General features: G+C 41.7%; 1 protein-coding gene across 1 annotated transcript in view; it reads right to left on the bottom strand.

Annotated features, from left to right (window-relative positions):
* Positions 1 to 391: 391 nt before the first annotated feature.
* LOC138972039 (mucin-19-like) overlaps positions 392 to 16,322 on the bottom strand; it is a 35,729-nt gene continuing 19,798 nt past the window's right edge. Inside the window, exons 12-19 of the mRNA XM_070344879.1 lie at positions 16,086 to 16,211; positions 14,597 to 15,758; positions 13,837 to 13,916; positions 10,261 to 10,412; positions 8,533 to 8,668; positions 3,772 to 3,840; positions 3,061 to 3,114; positions 392 to 421 (exon numbers count right to left, since the gene is read on the bottom strand). Of these exons, the coding sequence (XP_070200980.1) occupies positions 392 to 421; positions 3,061 to 3,114; positions 3,772 to 3,840; positions 8,533 to 8,668; positions 10,261 to 10,412; positions 13,837 to 13,916; positions 14,597 to 15,758; positions 16,086 to 16,211 (1,809 nt within the window). The remainder of the gene's footprint in view (positions 422 to 3,060; positions 3,115 to 3,771; positions 3,841 to 8,532; positions 8,669 to 10,260; positions 10,413 to 13,836; positions 13,917 to 14,596; positions 15,759 to 16,085; positions 16,212 to 16,322) is intronic.

Here is a 16,322-nt window from a genome sequence, read left to right as displayed (position 1 = left end):
ATACCCTCGTTACGTTCGTTTGCGATACTTCGATGCAAAAAGAAACGGACTTTAGTTTTGACGCGCAGATTTCATGTGTGTCGTCACTTCTCGAGCCCTATAGTCAGTTTCAGGATCGGGTAATTATTAAGTCAGAGCAAAAGCGCTGCGTGAAGACAAGAAAAAGTTAAAATATTTTTGCATATGGCTTACGCGGCGTGGCGAAAAAAACGCGTCAGCGACTTTTAAAATGCGTCAAATACGCAAAACTCGTGCGTAAACGCGATCCCTGTAGTGAGGGATGTGTCTGAAACACGTGACATTATAGGCCGGTCACTAGTGAGGGATGTGTCTGAAACACGTGACATTATAGGCCGGTCACTAGCGAGGGATGTGTCTGAAACACGTGACATTATAGGCCGGTCACTAGCGAGGGATGTGTCTGAAACATGTGGACAAGGAGCAGGTGTGGAAAGCTTGCCTCACAAATAGCAAGAGGATTCACTTTTTCACAATCCATACAAACCCAGACTTTGTCACTCAAACATTCTATTTTGTATGTACGTCTGTGTTTGGTCCTGCAAACATCCTACTTCAAGTCATTTGATGAAGCCATTTTTAAAGGTACGTGCATTTACAATCCAGCGGATGCCTGAAAGTAGTATATGTGATATTTTATACACCTAAACTAATCCCTGAATAATGTAGTATATGTGATATTTTATACACCTAAACTAATCCCTGAATAAAGTAGTATATGTGATATTTTATACACCTAAACTAATCCTGAATAAAGTAGTATATGTGATATTTTATACACCTAAAATAATCCCTGAATAAAGTAGTATATGTGATATTTTATACACCTAAACTAATCCCTGAATAAAGTAGTATATGTGATATTGTATACACCTAAACTAATCCCTGAATAATGTAGTATATGTGATATTTTATACACCTAAAATAATCCCTGAATAAAGTAGTATATGTGATATTTTATACACCTAAACTAAGCCCTGAATAAAGTAGTATATGTGATATTTTATACACCTAAAATAATCCCTGAATAAAGTAGTATATGTGATATTTTATACACCTAAAATAATCCCTGAATAAAGTAGTATATATGTGATATTTTATACACCTAAACTAAGCCCTGAATAAAGTAGTATATGTGATATTTTATACACCTAAACTAATCCTGAATAAAGTAGTATATGTGATATTTTATACACCTCAACTAATCCCTGAATAAAGTAGTATATGTGATATTTTATACACCTAAACTAATCCCTGAATAAAGTAGTATATGTGATATTGTATACACCTAAAATAATCCCTGAATAAAGTAGTATATGTGATATTTTATACACCTAAACTAAGCCCTGAATAAAGTAGTATATGTGATATTTTATACACCTAAAATAATCCCTGAATAAAGTAGTATATGTGATATTTTATACACCTAAAATAATCCCTGAATAAAGTAGTATATATGTGATATTTTATACACCTAAACTAAGCCCTGAATAAAGTAGTATATGTGATATTTTATACACCTAAACTAATCCCTGAATAAAGTAGTATATGTGATATTGTATACACCTAAACTAATCCCTGAATAATGTAGTATATGTGATATTTTATACACCTAAAATAATCCCTGAATAAAGTAGTATATGTGATATTTTATACACCTAAACTAATCCTGAATAAAGTAGTATATGTGATATTTTATACACCTCAACTAATCCCTGAATAAAGTAGTATATGTGATATTTTATACACCTAAACTAATCCCTGAATAAAGTAGTATATGTGATATTGTATACACCTAAAATAATCCCTGAATAAAGTAGTATATGTGATATTTTATACACCTAAACTAAGCCCTGAATAAAGTAGTATATGTGATATTTTATACACCTAAAATAATCCCTGAATAAAGTAGTATATGTGATATTTTATACACCTAAAATAATCCCTGAATAAAGTAGTATATATGTGATATTTTATACACCTAAACTAAGCCCTGAATAAAGTAGTATATGTGATATTTTATACACCTAAACTAATCCCTGAATAAAGTAGTATATGTGATATTGTATACACCTAAACTAATCCCTGAATAATGTAGTATATGTGATATTTTATACACCTAAAATAATCCCTGAATAAAGTAGTATATGTGATATTTTATACACCTAAACTAAGCCCTGAATAAAGTAGTATATGTGATATTTTATACACCTAAAATAATCCCTGAATAAAGTAGTATATGTGATATTTTATACACCTAAAATAATCCCTGAATAAAGTAGTATATATGTGATATTTTATACACCTAAACTAAGCCCTGAATAAAGTAGTATATGTGATATTTTATACACCTAAACTAATCCTGAATAAAGTAGTATATGTGATATTTTATACACCTCAACTAATCCCTGAATAAAGTAGTATATGTGATATTTTATACACCTAAACTAATCCCTGAATAAAGTAGTATATGTGATATTGTATACACCTAAAATAATCCCTGAATAAAGTAGTATATGTGATATTTTATACACCTAAACTAAGCCCTGAATAAAGTAGTATATGTGATATTTTATACACCTAAAATAATCCCTGAATAAAGTAGTATATGTGATATTTTATACACCTAAAATAATCCCTGAATAAAGTAGTATATATGTGATATTTTATACACCTAAACTAAGCCCTGAATAAAGTAGTATATGTGATATTTTATACACCTAAACTAATCCCTGAATAAAGTAGTATATGTGATATTGTATACACCTAAACTAATCCCTGAATAATGTAGTATATGTGATATTTTATACACCTAAAATAATCCCTGAATAAAGTAGTATATGTGATATTTTATACACCTAAACTAAGCCCTGAATAAAGTAGTATATGTGATATTTTATACACCTAAAATAATCCCTGAATAAAGTAGTATATGTGATATTTTATACACCTAAACTAAGCCCTGAATAAAGTAGTATATGTGATATTTTATACACCTAAACTAATCCCTGAATAAAATTGTTTCCATTTCTCTGCATTCACCTTGAATAAAATGTTTCCTCCTTCGGTCGACGATTGCCAGCTCGCTTCAGATTTCTAGAGGAGAAAAAAACGAGCAAAATTATGCTGTCACAAACAGTAACAAGTCACACACACACACACAGCCAGACACAAGCAAAGGTCATTATTCCCACTGAGCATTCATCTTCCTTTCAAAAGATTTTGTTTAACTCGTGACAAAACATACTCATAACCTGCCACAGTAAAACCCTAGCGTCATACCGCTCAGTGCTACTCAAATCCACTACAGCAAATCACGTCATGTACGTCATTGGTATCATATCGTCCTGTGAGGTTATCCTCATGGAAATTCGGGCTGCTTTCTCCCTGGGGAAAGCGAGCTGCCATACAGTACAGCGCTCAACAAATGATTTTGTCTTTTTCCTCCATGCGTGTTTTCATCTGTCCAAGCCCTGCATGAGCCTTTTGCTGTGAACCTGGGGGTCTTCCCTGTGCTCGTTTCAGTTTGGACATCGAGGAGAGTCGGCACAAAGTTGACTCTGGAAAATAAATCCCTCGCCGAATAAGGGAATCGAACACACGCCGATAGCGACCACTGGTTTCAAGTCAGAACCGCTACAGACTGAGCAATGTCCCCGCCCCTAACATCAAGAACCCCACACAGATGTACAGGCAGATGGGCGGGCAGAATGACAGACGATGTGCAAAGGCAAACCAACATAACAACATTACCTTGTCAGCGACTGGCTTCTTGAGGTTGCCCTGCATGGCCATGCTGGTGAACACTGGCATGGCTCGATGCTGTTCACACACAAACAACAAAATAGTGTTAGGTTTTAGACACAACTCATGGCCATGCTGGTGAACACTGGCATGGCTCGATGCTGTTCACACACAAACAAAAAAATAGTGTTAGGTTTTAGACACAACTCATGGCCATGCTGGTGAACACTGGCATGGCTCGATGCTGTTCACACACAAACAAAAAAATAGTGTTAGGTTTTAGACACAACTCATGGCCATGCTGGTGAACACTGGCATGGCTCGATGCTGTTCACACACAAACAAAAAAATAGTGTTAGGTTTTAGACACAACTCATGGCCATGCTGGTGAACACTGGCATGGCTCGATGCTGTTCACACACAAACAACAAAATAGTGTTAGGTTTTAGACACAACTCATGGCCATGCTGGTGAACACTGGCATGGCTCGATGCTGTTCACACACAAACAACAAAATAGTGTTTGGTTTTAGTCACAACTCATGGCCATGCTGGTGAACACTGGCATGGCTCGATGCTGTTCACACACAAACAACAAAATAGCATGTGTGCAACTGCTGGAAAATGAAAAAACTGAAAAGGTCGTGGTCCAGGGGCCGTCAAGGCCCCGCCGGGGTGCAGGGGCAGCACCCTTGCTGGGGGGTCCAGGGGGGCAGCGTCCCCCACCCAAAAACACATTTTTGCATTTCAGGGAGAATTTGAATAGCCTCTTTTGACTAAATCTATTTCAGAACAAACAGGCTTTGCGGATATGCATAATATGAACAATCTTGTAAACCTGAAGGTATTTGTAACCACCCAGCCGAAAATGAATTTTAGCATTTTAAGAGGGACTATTTGAGCCTCTTCTGGTTTTAAAACTGAAAACAGCAACAACAACAAAATTGGGGGGGGGGGGGGGGGGGGATGCACAACATGAAAAACCTCTATACTTGAAGGTGTTTGGTTGCATGGGTCTACAAAAAACAAGGTAAACACATTTGAAGAAGTGTTTTAAAAGCCTCTCCTTGCTAACAAACTTAAAATTGGAGATGCCCATATTAAAAATCTTGTAAACTTGAAGGTGATTGATTTTATCACCTAGTTTTGTCTTTGATTTAAAAAAATGTTTACTGAATTAAAGGAAAATTACCATGCTAACAAAAAGTTTTCACAAACACAGGAAATTACAGTCACCTCCCTTGTATTACAACTTCTTTACTTGAAGCTTATGAATTTATTATTGCAGGAGGTAAATTCTCAAATAATTGTTGAACCATAGCTTCAACCAAATGAGAAACAAGTTTCAAGTCACTGAGTTTGTTTCAATTGAATACTTTCAAAAGGGCCAACTGCTCAGGTTAAAAAGAAGGTTTAGACAAAAACAGAAACCTCCAGAGTTATATCCCTTGCCATGCACATGCAATCTTCTGATGCTGCTTTTTCATTTTAGGAGTTCAATTCGCAAATGATTGTTGAATCATAGCTTGAATTAAAAGAACAATAAGTTTCAAGCAAGCTTGTTTTAGTTGCCAACTTTCTAAAGGACTCAGTGTATCTGAAGCAAAATACCACTGGTTCATAGATCAGGAATGCAAATTTTCTCTACCACATAAATCCCTGAAAGTGGGGTACAGTTGTATATAAGGAAGGCTAAATACACAGCACTTAAGATGCCACATTCACCAGTATGACATGACATCCCCCTCTTGGCACCTTTACACAGGCATGGTCAAAGGTGGCTGACCTCTCAAGCAACCCCCAACCCAAACACAATGGCCTTGCTCCAGAATTTTCAAAAAAACGGATTTTCCGTCTGCAGCCTCCTGAGAAAAACGGAAATTCCGTCCAGGACGGAAGAGTTGCACCCATGAAATAGTGTTAGGTTTTAGACACAACTCATGCTGTTCACACACAAACAATATAAAATATTGTTAGGTTTTAGACACAACTCAAATAAAACTACATGAAAACTAAACGTGCAAAAGCTAGATCCCTAGAAATGAGGCATCAAAGAACAGTGGAATGATATGACGGCTTACTAGTGCCAAAACCTGGGGTTACCCATTATCACGTGATAATTACTAATTAACGCTGTCAGTTACTGTTTTCACTCGTTAGTTACTCATTTTCACGGGATAATTAGTTATTTTCACGGGAAAATGACTAATTTTTAGTTTTGGCACTAGCAATCCGTCAGGAAGTGAGCCAAAACTAAAAATTAGTAATTAACAGGTGAAAGTTAGTAATTTTCCCGGGAAAATTAGTAATTAACACGTGAAAATGGTAATTATCAAGGGAAAATTACTAATTTTCCCTTGATAATTACAATTCTGAGGTTTTGGCACTAGTAAGCCCTATGACGGCTTACTAGTGCCAAAACCTGGGGTTACCCATTATCACGTGATAATTACTAATTAACGCTGGCAGTTACTGTTTTCACCTGTTAGTTACTCATTTTCACGGGAAAATTACTAATTTTTAGTTTTGGCACTAGCAATCCGTCAGGAAGTGAGCCAAAACTAAAAACAAGAAGGGCAAAGCCCATACGACTCACATGTTACTAAACCTAGCAATGACATCATACACTAAGAACTGCTTTACACATTTTTCCTACCAAAATACATGTGACCTTGACCCAAGGTCAAGGTCATCCAAGGTCATGCAACACAAAGCTGTTAATTCAAGACATAGGAAGTACAATGGTGCTTATTGGCTCTTTCTACCATGAGATATGGTCACTTTTAGTGGTTCACTACCTTATTTTGGTCACATTTCATAAGGGTCAAAGTGACCTTGACCATATGTGACCAAATGTGTCTCATGATGAAAGCATAACATGTGCCCCACATAATTTTTAAGTTTGAAACAGTTATCTTCCATAGTTCAGGGTCAAGGTCACTTCAAAATATGTATACAATCCAACTTTGAAGAGCTCCTGTGACCTTGACCTTGAAGCAAGGTAAACCAAACTGGTATCAAAAGATGGGGCTTACTTTGCCCTATATATCATATATAGGTGAGGTATTCAATCTCAAAAACTTCAGAGAAAATGTGAAAAATAGCTGTTTTTTAGACAACATTTATGGCCCCTGCGACCTTGACCTTGAAGCAAGGTCAAGATGCTATGTATGTTTTTTGGCGCCTTGTCATCATACACCATCTTGCCAAATTTGGTACTGATAGACTGAATAGTGTCCAAGAAATATCCAACGTTAAAGTTTTCCGGACGGACGGACGGACGGACGGACGACTCGGGTGAGTACATAGACTCACTTTTGCTTCGCATGTGAGTCAATTAGTAATTAACAGGTGAAAGTTAGTAATTATTCCGGGAAAATTAGTAATTTTCCCGGGAAAATTAGTAATAAACACGTGAAAATGGTAATTATCAAGGGAAAATTACTAATTTTCCCTTGATAATTACAATTCTGAGGTTTTGGCACTAGTAAGCCGTCATAGAATGAGGCATCAAAGAACAGTGGAATGAGGCATCAAAGAACAGTGGAACCCGTCGGTCAAGGCCTCCCCTTTAAGACTCCCCTTTAAGACTCCTCTCTTAAGATCCTGTTGTCTTAGACTTTCTGTTCATAACCTCTGTCAATTTACCCCCATTTTAAGACTCCTCTCTTAAGATCCTGTTGTCTTAGACTTTCTGTTCATAACCTCTGTCAATTTACCCCCATTTTAAGACTCCTCTCTTAAGATCCTGTTGTCTTAGACTTTCTGTTCATAACCTCTGTCAATTTACCCCCATTTTAAGACTCCTCTCTTAAGATCCTGTTGTCTTAGACTTTCTGTTCATAACCTCTGTCAATTTACCCCCATTTTAAGACTCCTCTCTTAAGATCCTGTTGTCTTAGACTTTCTGTTCATAACCTCTGTCAATTTACCCCCATTTTAAGACTCCTCTCTTAAGATCCTGTTGTCTTAGACTTTCTGTTCATAACCTCTGTCAATTTACCCCCATTTTAAGACTCCTCTCTTAAGATCCTGTTGTCTTAGACTTTCTGTTCATAACCTCTGTCAATTTACCCCCATTTTAAGACTTCTCTTTTCAGACCCGGTTTTCTTAGACTTTCTGTTCATAACCTCTGTCAATTTACCCCCATTTTAAAACTACCTCCTTCTTCAGATCTGATTTTCTCCCTTTTGTTATATCTTCATTTTGTCCCACTTTGTGTACTTAATCATGCTATGAAGCATATTTCATTTTATACACAGGGCTGGGTCTTGTACATGAATAGAGAGAAACTTGCTATGAAGCATATTTCATTTCATACACAGGGCTGGGTCTTGTACATGAATAGAGAGAAACTTGCTATGAAGCATATTTCATTTTATACACAGGGCTGGGTCTTGTACATGTTATACACAGGGCTGGGTCTTGTACATGTTATACACAGGGCTGGGTCTTGTACATGTTATACACAGGGCTGGGTCTTGTACATGTTATACACAGGGCTGGGTCTTGTACATGTTATACACAGGGCTGGGTCTTGTACATGTTATACACAGGGCTGGGTCTTGTACATGAATAGAGAGAAACTTGCTATGAAGCATATTTCATGTTATACACAGGGCTGGGTCTTGTACATGTTATACACAGGGCTGGGTCTTGTACATGTTATACACAGGGCTGGGTCTTGTACATGTTATCCACAGGGCTGGGTCTTGTACATGTTATACACAGGGCTGGGTCTTGTACATGAATAGAGAGAAACTTGCTTACAGGCGAGCGCAGTCTGTCCGGGAAGCTGAGTAGGACGACGTTACGGATGTCCCTCATGATGTCGCTGAACAGCTTGCCGTGGAAATGACCCCCGTACGATCTCTTCACCTCGTCTATCACACTGTTCACGTCATCCCTGTCACAAACACACAATGATCCACAACCCACAGTGAGATACTTCACTCAGTGAAACACACACACACACACAGCTTGGAAGGACATAGTGTGACATAATAAATCAATCTGAGACATCGTACAGAGTTCGAATCCAAGCCTCAGGAACTGCATCAGATGAAGGCTCCATCCTTTAACAACAGAATTCCCTTGCCTCCTTTGCCCCAGACTATTTTGTTATTCTTCCCTGAGCAAATGACGAAGTAGAAAAAGAAGAAGATTGGGAAGGCATGCTAGATATTTTCGTGTTTCCAAAACCAGACCTGTTTACCCCTAAAACATTGCATGTGTATTTTCTGGGAGCAAAATGAGGCAAATGTGTAGTTTTGTAATTGAATGTGTAGAATTTCTCGTCGACCTATCACAACAACAAGAACAATGATTGCTACTTTTTACCACATGTATTGATTGACTGACGGAAAAATGGGAATTGCAGACAGTGCAATGAGCATGATGTTTTCCTTTCCGCGAAGACAAGGCATGGGTAGTCCTGATGATATTTTGGCACGCACCAAACGACTGCTGGCCGAAAACATGCAGGCATGGGAATTAAAAATTGTAAAAACGGCTGAAAATTAAGGAAAAAAGAGGAAATATTTTTTGATGACCGGGGGGGGGGGGGGGGGGGTTTGTCACTAAAAGTAAAACACTACATATTTCGCACTAAAGTACGAAAAAAGAGGAATTTCTACTGCAAAAATTAAAAAAAAAAAAATAAAAAAAAATTTTTGTTTTTTGCTGAGAAAAAAAAGCGGAAATGCGATTTTTTTCGGCGGAAAATTAAAAAAAAAAGCGGAAATCCGCCAAACGGCGGACAATTCCCATCCCTGAACATGGATTGGAAAATGGATCGGTCAAGGGAGATGAAGAAAATTACGGATTGTGATATGCGTAGCCGAAACAATACCGTTTGCGTGCAGGGACGGGGCGGTGTGAGAGCACAACGGGACAAGGAACAGGTGTAAAGACGAAAAAAAAAAAAAAAAAAAATTTTTTTATTTTTTATTTATTTTTTTTTTAAATAGCGTTTGCGTAGAAAACGACAGACTTGCGTAGTTGCGTAGTATATTATTCAAATTCGTAGTTTACTACGCTCAATGTGTAGTGTAAACAGGTCTGCATAACCCACCGAACTCCGACATGGATTACAGGATCTTTTCCGTGCGCACTTTGTCTTGTGCTTGCGTGTACACACGAAGGGGGTTAAGTCACTAGCAGGTCTGCACATAAGTTGACCTGGGAGATCGGAAAAATCTCCACTCTTAACCTACCAGGCGGCAGCGACCGGGATTCGAACTCACGACCTCCCGATTAGGAGGCCGACGTCTTACCACCACGCCACTGCGCCCGTACAGGGTTGGAATCCAAGCCTCAGGAAGTGCATCAGATACAGGCTCCATCCTTTAACAACAGAACTACCTTGCCTCCCTAGCCCCACACCATTTTGTTTTTCTTATCTCAGCAAATGACGAAGTAGAAGAAGTAGAAAAAGAAGAAGAAGAAATAGTTATTCTTACAACAAAACTAAGCGTACAGTGCGTTCCCTTGACTTACGTTTTCAAGTGAGGAAAGTCCTTTTCAATGGTCAGACACAGCTTCCTGTAGGCGGTCAGTTTGGGGGCCGGTGCTGCGTGCGAAGCGGTCTGCGTCACCTTCTGTTCTGGTTCCTTGGGTCGGGCTCCCTCCGTCTTCCCCTTCTTGCCAATCTGGTGTGCACAAAAAACACTCCTTAATCACAACCACACAGCCCGCAAAGTCCAAAAAATGATGCACTCGCCTTTGGTTACTGATTCTGAAAATGTACTAGCCAGAGACCAAAATTTACTAGCCAAACCAACAATTTCTTTCAGCAACTTTACTCGCATTTGGCGAAAAGATGATCATTGTTACTTGCCAGTTACATGTTTCTAACACTCGCCACTTTCAGGCCTGCCAAAAAGCCTTCTTTACATCACCAGTGTTCATCCCGTGGTCTCCGGTCATTTATGTATCGACACAAAGCCTTCTTTACATCACCAGTGTTCATCCCGTGGTCTCCGGTCATTTATGTATCGACACAAAGCCTTCTTTACATCACCAGTGTTCATCCCGTGGTCTCCGGTCATTTATGTATCGACACAAAGCCTTCTTTACATCACCAGTGTTAATCCCTTGGTCTCCGGTCATTTATGTATCGACACAAAGCCTTCTTTACATCACCAGTGTTCATCCCGTGGTCTCCGGTCATTTATGTATCGACACAAAGCCTTCTGTACATCACCAGTGGTAATCCCGTGGTCTCCGGTCATTTATGTATCGACACAAAGCCTTCTGTACATCACCAGTGTAAATCCCTTGGTCTCCGGTCATTCATGCATTGACACATTGTTCTGACCCCAGGCCAGTCAAATGTTCGATAGCTTTGACACGGGGAATGTCTTTTGATGCAACACATTTTTTGCTGCAAGGACATTTTGACCGACATATATATTCTGAATCCATGTCCAACTGACCTATTGTCGTCTGTGTCTGAGAAATGACAAGGAGAACGTTTTCAGCACAAGGAAGATCTGTGTTGTCATCTGGTGGTGATGGCGACAACTTTCATCACACATTTACTCTTAATGCACATAAGCTTTTCTCTTTCCTACATACAGTGGAACCCCCCCTTTTAAGACCCCCCCTTTAGACCCTCCTTTAAGACCCCCCTTTTAAGACCCTCCTTTAAGACCCCCCTTTTAAGACCCCCCACTTAAGACCCCCCTTTAAGACCCCCCTTTAAGACCCCCTTTAAAGACCCCCTTTAAGGACCCCCAGGGTTCCTGTAGGGCAGAGCTGATACAATTCAATGAGTTTTCAAGGACATTTCCAGAACCAAATAAATGCTTTTCAAGGACATGATTTTCCCCAAAGCACCAAGCTTACCTTCAGTTTTTCAAGTCTGCAAACTATTAGTCATTCCGTAGTTGTTTCCCTTGCCAACTTCCGGGAAGGGAAGCAACTACGGGTAACTAGTAATAGTTAGTTCGTCTGCTTTCGTTTTCACTCGATCTTTTATTCTCCCAAAATGTGTGTACTGTATTTGACGAAAAAAAAAAGGGTGTTGCATTTTTTTAAATAAGACAAGCTGCTGACGAAATGTATAGGCAACAATTTGGAAAAAATCAAGTACTTTTCAATGACTATTTAACAAAACTCTATTTTCAAGCACTTTTCAAGGCCTGGAAAAGGTTTTCCAATTTTCAAGGAGTTTTCCAGGGTTCAAGGACTCTGTACGAACCCTGGACCCCCTTTGAAGACCCCCTTTAAGACCCCCCACTTAAGACCCCCACTTTAAGACCCCCCTTTAAGACCCCCCACTTAAGACCCCTTTTAAGACCCCCTTAATAAGACCCCCTTAATAAGACCCCTTTTAAGACCCCCCTTATAAGACCCCCCTTATAAGACCCCCTTTAAGACCCCCCCTTCAAGACCCCCCTTATAAGACCCCCACTGTAAGACCCCCACTGTAAGACCCCCCCCTTTGCTTTGTCAGATGTTCTGTTCATAACCTCGGTTACTTTACCTCTATTATAAAACTCAGACCTGGGAACCGGTGTTTTGCACTTGGAGTATTCTCAAACAAACTTGGCGTATTTTCAGAAAATCAAGTGAACTCCACACAACATTTGAACATTTCGCACGCGTCCGTTGCACCGTTAGTTAAGTTTACCAATACATTTAAAACAGCTGCATCTTTCAATGTGTAATGACAAAAGCTGTAATCATTGATCAAATGCAGACTTATCCAGCGATATTTCTTATCATTAATATAATCAGTGCCCCAGTAAATATAATCAGTGCCCCAGTAAATATACAGTGCCCCAGTAAATAGACAGTGCCCCAGTAAATAGACAGTGCCCCAGTCCATAGACAGTGCCCCAGTCCATAGACAGTGCACCAGTCCATAGACAGTGCCCCAGTCCATAGACAGTGCCCCAGTCAAGTCAATAGACAGTGCCCCAGTCCATAGACAGTGCCCCAGTCCATAGACAGTGCCCCAGTCCATAGACAGTGCCCCAGTCCATAGACAGTGCCCCAGTCAAGTCCATAGACAGTGCCCCAGTCAAGTCCATAGACAGTGCCCCAGTCCATAGACAGTGCCCCAGTCCATAGACAGTGCCCCAGTCCATAGACAGTGCCCCAGTCAAGTCCATAGACAGTGCCCCAGTCAAGTCCATAGACAGTGCCCCAGTCAAGTCCATAGACAGTGCCCCAGTCAAGTCCATAGACAGTGCCCCAGTCAAGTCCATAGACAGTGCCCCAGTCCATAGACAGTGCCCCAGTCCATAGACAGTGCCCCAGTCCATAGACAGTGCCCCAGTCCATAGACAGTGCCCCAGTCCATAGACAGTGCCCCAGTCCATAGACAGTGCCCCAGTCCATAGACAGTGCCCCAGTCCATAGACAGTGCCCCAGTCCATAGACAGTGCCCCAGTCCATAGACAGTGCCCCAGTCCATAGACAGTGCCCCAGTAAATATACAATGCCCCAGTAAATATACAGTGCCCCAGTAAATATACAGTGCCCCAGTAAATATACAGTGCCCCAGTAAATATACAGTGCCCCAGTAAATATACAGTGCCCCAGTAAATATACAGTGCCCCAGTAAATATACAGTGCCCCAGTAAATATACAGGAATGACAGGGATGCGCTTGTGAAGAAAAGTAGTCAAGGAATTTTTCTCGTCCTATTTTTTTTTTCACCCACCGTACTGATCGTAATTTTAGACAATCAGGTGTACAAAATACGGCGAAATCGTATGGGTTCCCAGGTCTGAAAATTCCTCACATAACACTTTCTACCCCACCTATGTTGACACATTTTTTTTTAGCCGAGAACAGCTGTGCTGCAGCAGATCACTCAGAATTGTAGGACTGTGTAAAAACTGTGTATCAACACACTGGAATGCAGGCGTTAGAACGACGTTACAGTAAGCAACTGAAGCCAACAGTCTGAGCGGATATATCCGTGCCTGGTCAGATAGAGCCATATGAGTGGGTACGGATATATCCGTACCTGGAAGACAATGACTTAAGACCTAATTTTGTCAGATTTGTGGAGGTCTTAAAATGGAGTTGCAATGTGCTACACCCTGCCTGCTTAGTTACCTTCTGCCATGCATCCTCCACAGGGCTCTCTGCCTGGCTCTCTGCCTGGCTCTCTTCGCCCTTTGTGTCCGACTTCCCACCTGCACACACGGCCACAACAATACAAAAATCACCCACAATTTTTAAAGCTTAAAAGCTTAATATGATACCCTTTTCTCTCAAAATTATACTCATAGGAGTTCACGATTCGTTGTGACAATGATGGCTTGCCCGCAGTGATCGCTGACATGTTTTGACCGAGGTCATTTGGGTTTTGCTTGAGGTAACGCAAGTTTAAGAAAACAAACAAGCTTAGCAAACAATGTCAGTGATCGTTAAGCAATCTGCGGTCAAGCGTGGCTCCGATGGATATATTTTTGAAAGAAAAGGGAATTACAATAGGCGCACGCTGCATAACATACACATCACGTAGTTGTTTGTCTTGACGCTAGGATAAAGCCTAGTTCTGAAAAGCTTGCATCAGTAAAAGGGGTTCTTACTCTGCCACGCTGCTTTAAAGCCCGACAAGGGTTTTGTCCATTAAACGTCTATTCTAATGAGATGACGGCAAAGTTTAAGTGCGAATTCCTCCTGGTGCCTGACATCTGTCAGTCCGTACCTGGTGTGAGCGAGTTCCTCCTGGTGCCTGACATCTGTCAGTACGTACCTGTTGTGAGCGAGCTCCTCCTTGACCTGTTGTTGGTGGGACTTTGTCAGTACGTACCTGGTGTGAGCGAGCTCCTCCTTGACCTGTTGTTGGTGGGGCTTTGTCAGTACGTACCTGGTGTGAGCGAGCTCCTCCTTGACCTGTTGTTGGTGGGGCTTTGGCGGCCCCAGTTGGACTGCTCGTTGTTGCTTATTAGCTGTCCCAGGAAGCCCTTGTTGACGTTGAGCCGCGGCCGACCTGAAGCCGACCCAGCATCGCACGCCCCTGGCAGCTTCTTGGAGAAGGAGAAACTATCGAGCTGAGGCAAGGCACTGGTCGAGGGGTTGTCTGCTTGGGGAACAACACTGGCACTGGCCGAGATGTTGAATTGAGGAGAAGTGCTGTCTTTGGACACGGCATTAGCTGAGGATTTGTTGACTTGAGGAGAAGTGCTGTCTTTGGACACGGCACTAGCTGAGGGGTTGCTGACTTGAGAAACAATACTGGCAGACTGGCCATCTTTACAAACGGCGCCAGACGCCAGGTTTTCTATGCGGCACAGTTCTGGGTTAGCCGGCTTCACCACCATGGACATGAGGCACGGGGGTCGCTTGGTTATCCCGCACCTGGTCCTGACCGGCTTTAGGGGGGCGGGGGGCCCGGGGAGGAGGGGGCGGGAAGGGGATGGGGGGTCGGTCCAGCTGGAACAGGCCAGGCGGGTGGGGTGAGAGGAGATCATGCCGCGCCTCACAGGGTAAGGGTCAATCTCGTCCTCCCAGTTCTCAGGCACGGGGAGAGGAGAGGCGCGAGACGACGCCACAGGTGGGGTCCAATGTGAGCTGGACACTGAGGCTGACACACCTGTGGGCGTTGTGCACTTTGCCCCGCTCCTACCTGTGACACCTGTGGGCGTTGTGCACCTTGCCCCGCTATCTGTTACACCTGTGGGCGTTGTGCTTCTTGACCTGGTCCAACCAGTGCCGCCCACAGGGGTGAAACCTCTGGTCTCTGACGAGGAAGAACTGCTGCGACTGCTGCGTGAGACAGAGGTCATGGGCGGGGTGGACCCTTGCTTGCGCTGAGGCTGGCGGGTAGACTTCCTCCTGCCCTCCCTTTTGCGGTGCCGTCTGGAACCGCTCACCTGCCAGTCGTCAGCGTCTCCCTCTGCTGGGTCCGACCCAAGCTCAAGGCCTGTGTCCCCAGCCCCCAGGCTTCTTTTCTTGGTGCTCAGGCCCTGCCCCTCAGTGTCGCTCGCTGCCGTCTTGCGGCCACGGTTGGTCTGTTCTCCCTCTTCTGCCTGCACGCATCAGACACGAAAATAAAACATTGTCAAAGAGAAAATAAGGTTTGCCAAATCTTCTACAGCCCAAAATGTAGACAAATGTTTCAGTTTTCTTTACCCTGATGTAAGAGACGACATGAACACCTAGAGAGGTTCAAAGGGAAGAATTCACGTGTGTTGCTATCAGCACCACAGTCAGCAAAGTGTGTCCATTTTCCATATAAAAAACACCAAGTGAGCTTCACCACAGTCAGCAAAGTGTGTCCATTTTCCATATAAAAAACACCAAGTGAGCTTCACAAGGAGTGATTCTCCAATAGTAGAAATGTTCTCATTCCTGACCTTGTCTGAGGACGCAGAGAAAGACGCTGACAGCAACTTGCACACAGGGTGAGCAGTTTCCTGGATGTCTGTGTCAGGCTTGCCTGCCCCCAGTGAGGCTAGCGCCGCGTACCGGTTGGTGGACACCTGAATAATAATAATAATAATAATAATAATAATAATGATGATAATGATAATAATGATGATGATAATGATAATAATTCACTTTTCTATACCACAAGTCAAAATAACAGCTCG

Source organism: Littorina saxatilis, linkage group LG7 (assembly GCF_037325665.1).
Source record: "Littorina saxatilis isolate snail1 linkage group LG7, US_GU_Lsax_2.0, whole genome shotgun sequence".
Lineage (NCBI taxonomy): Eukaryota > Metazoa > Mollusca > Gastropoda > Littorinimorpha > Littorinidae > Littorina > Littorina saxatilis.
The sequence above is the reverse complement of the archived record's forward strand: the minus strand, read 5'-3'. Positions and strand labels throughout refer to the sequence as shown.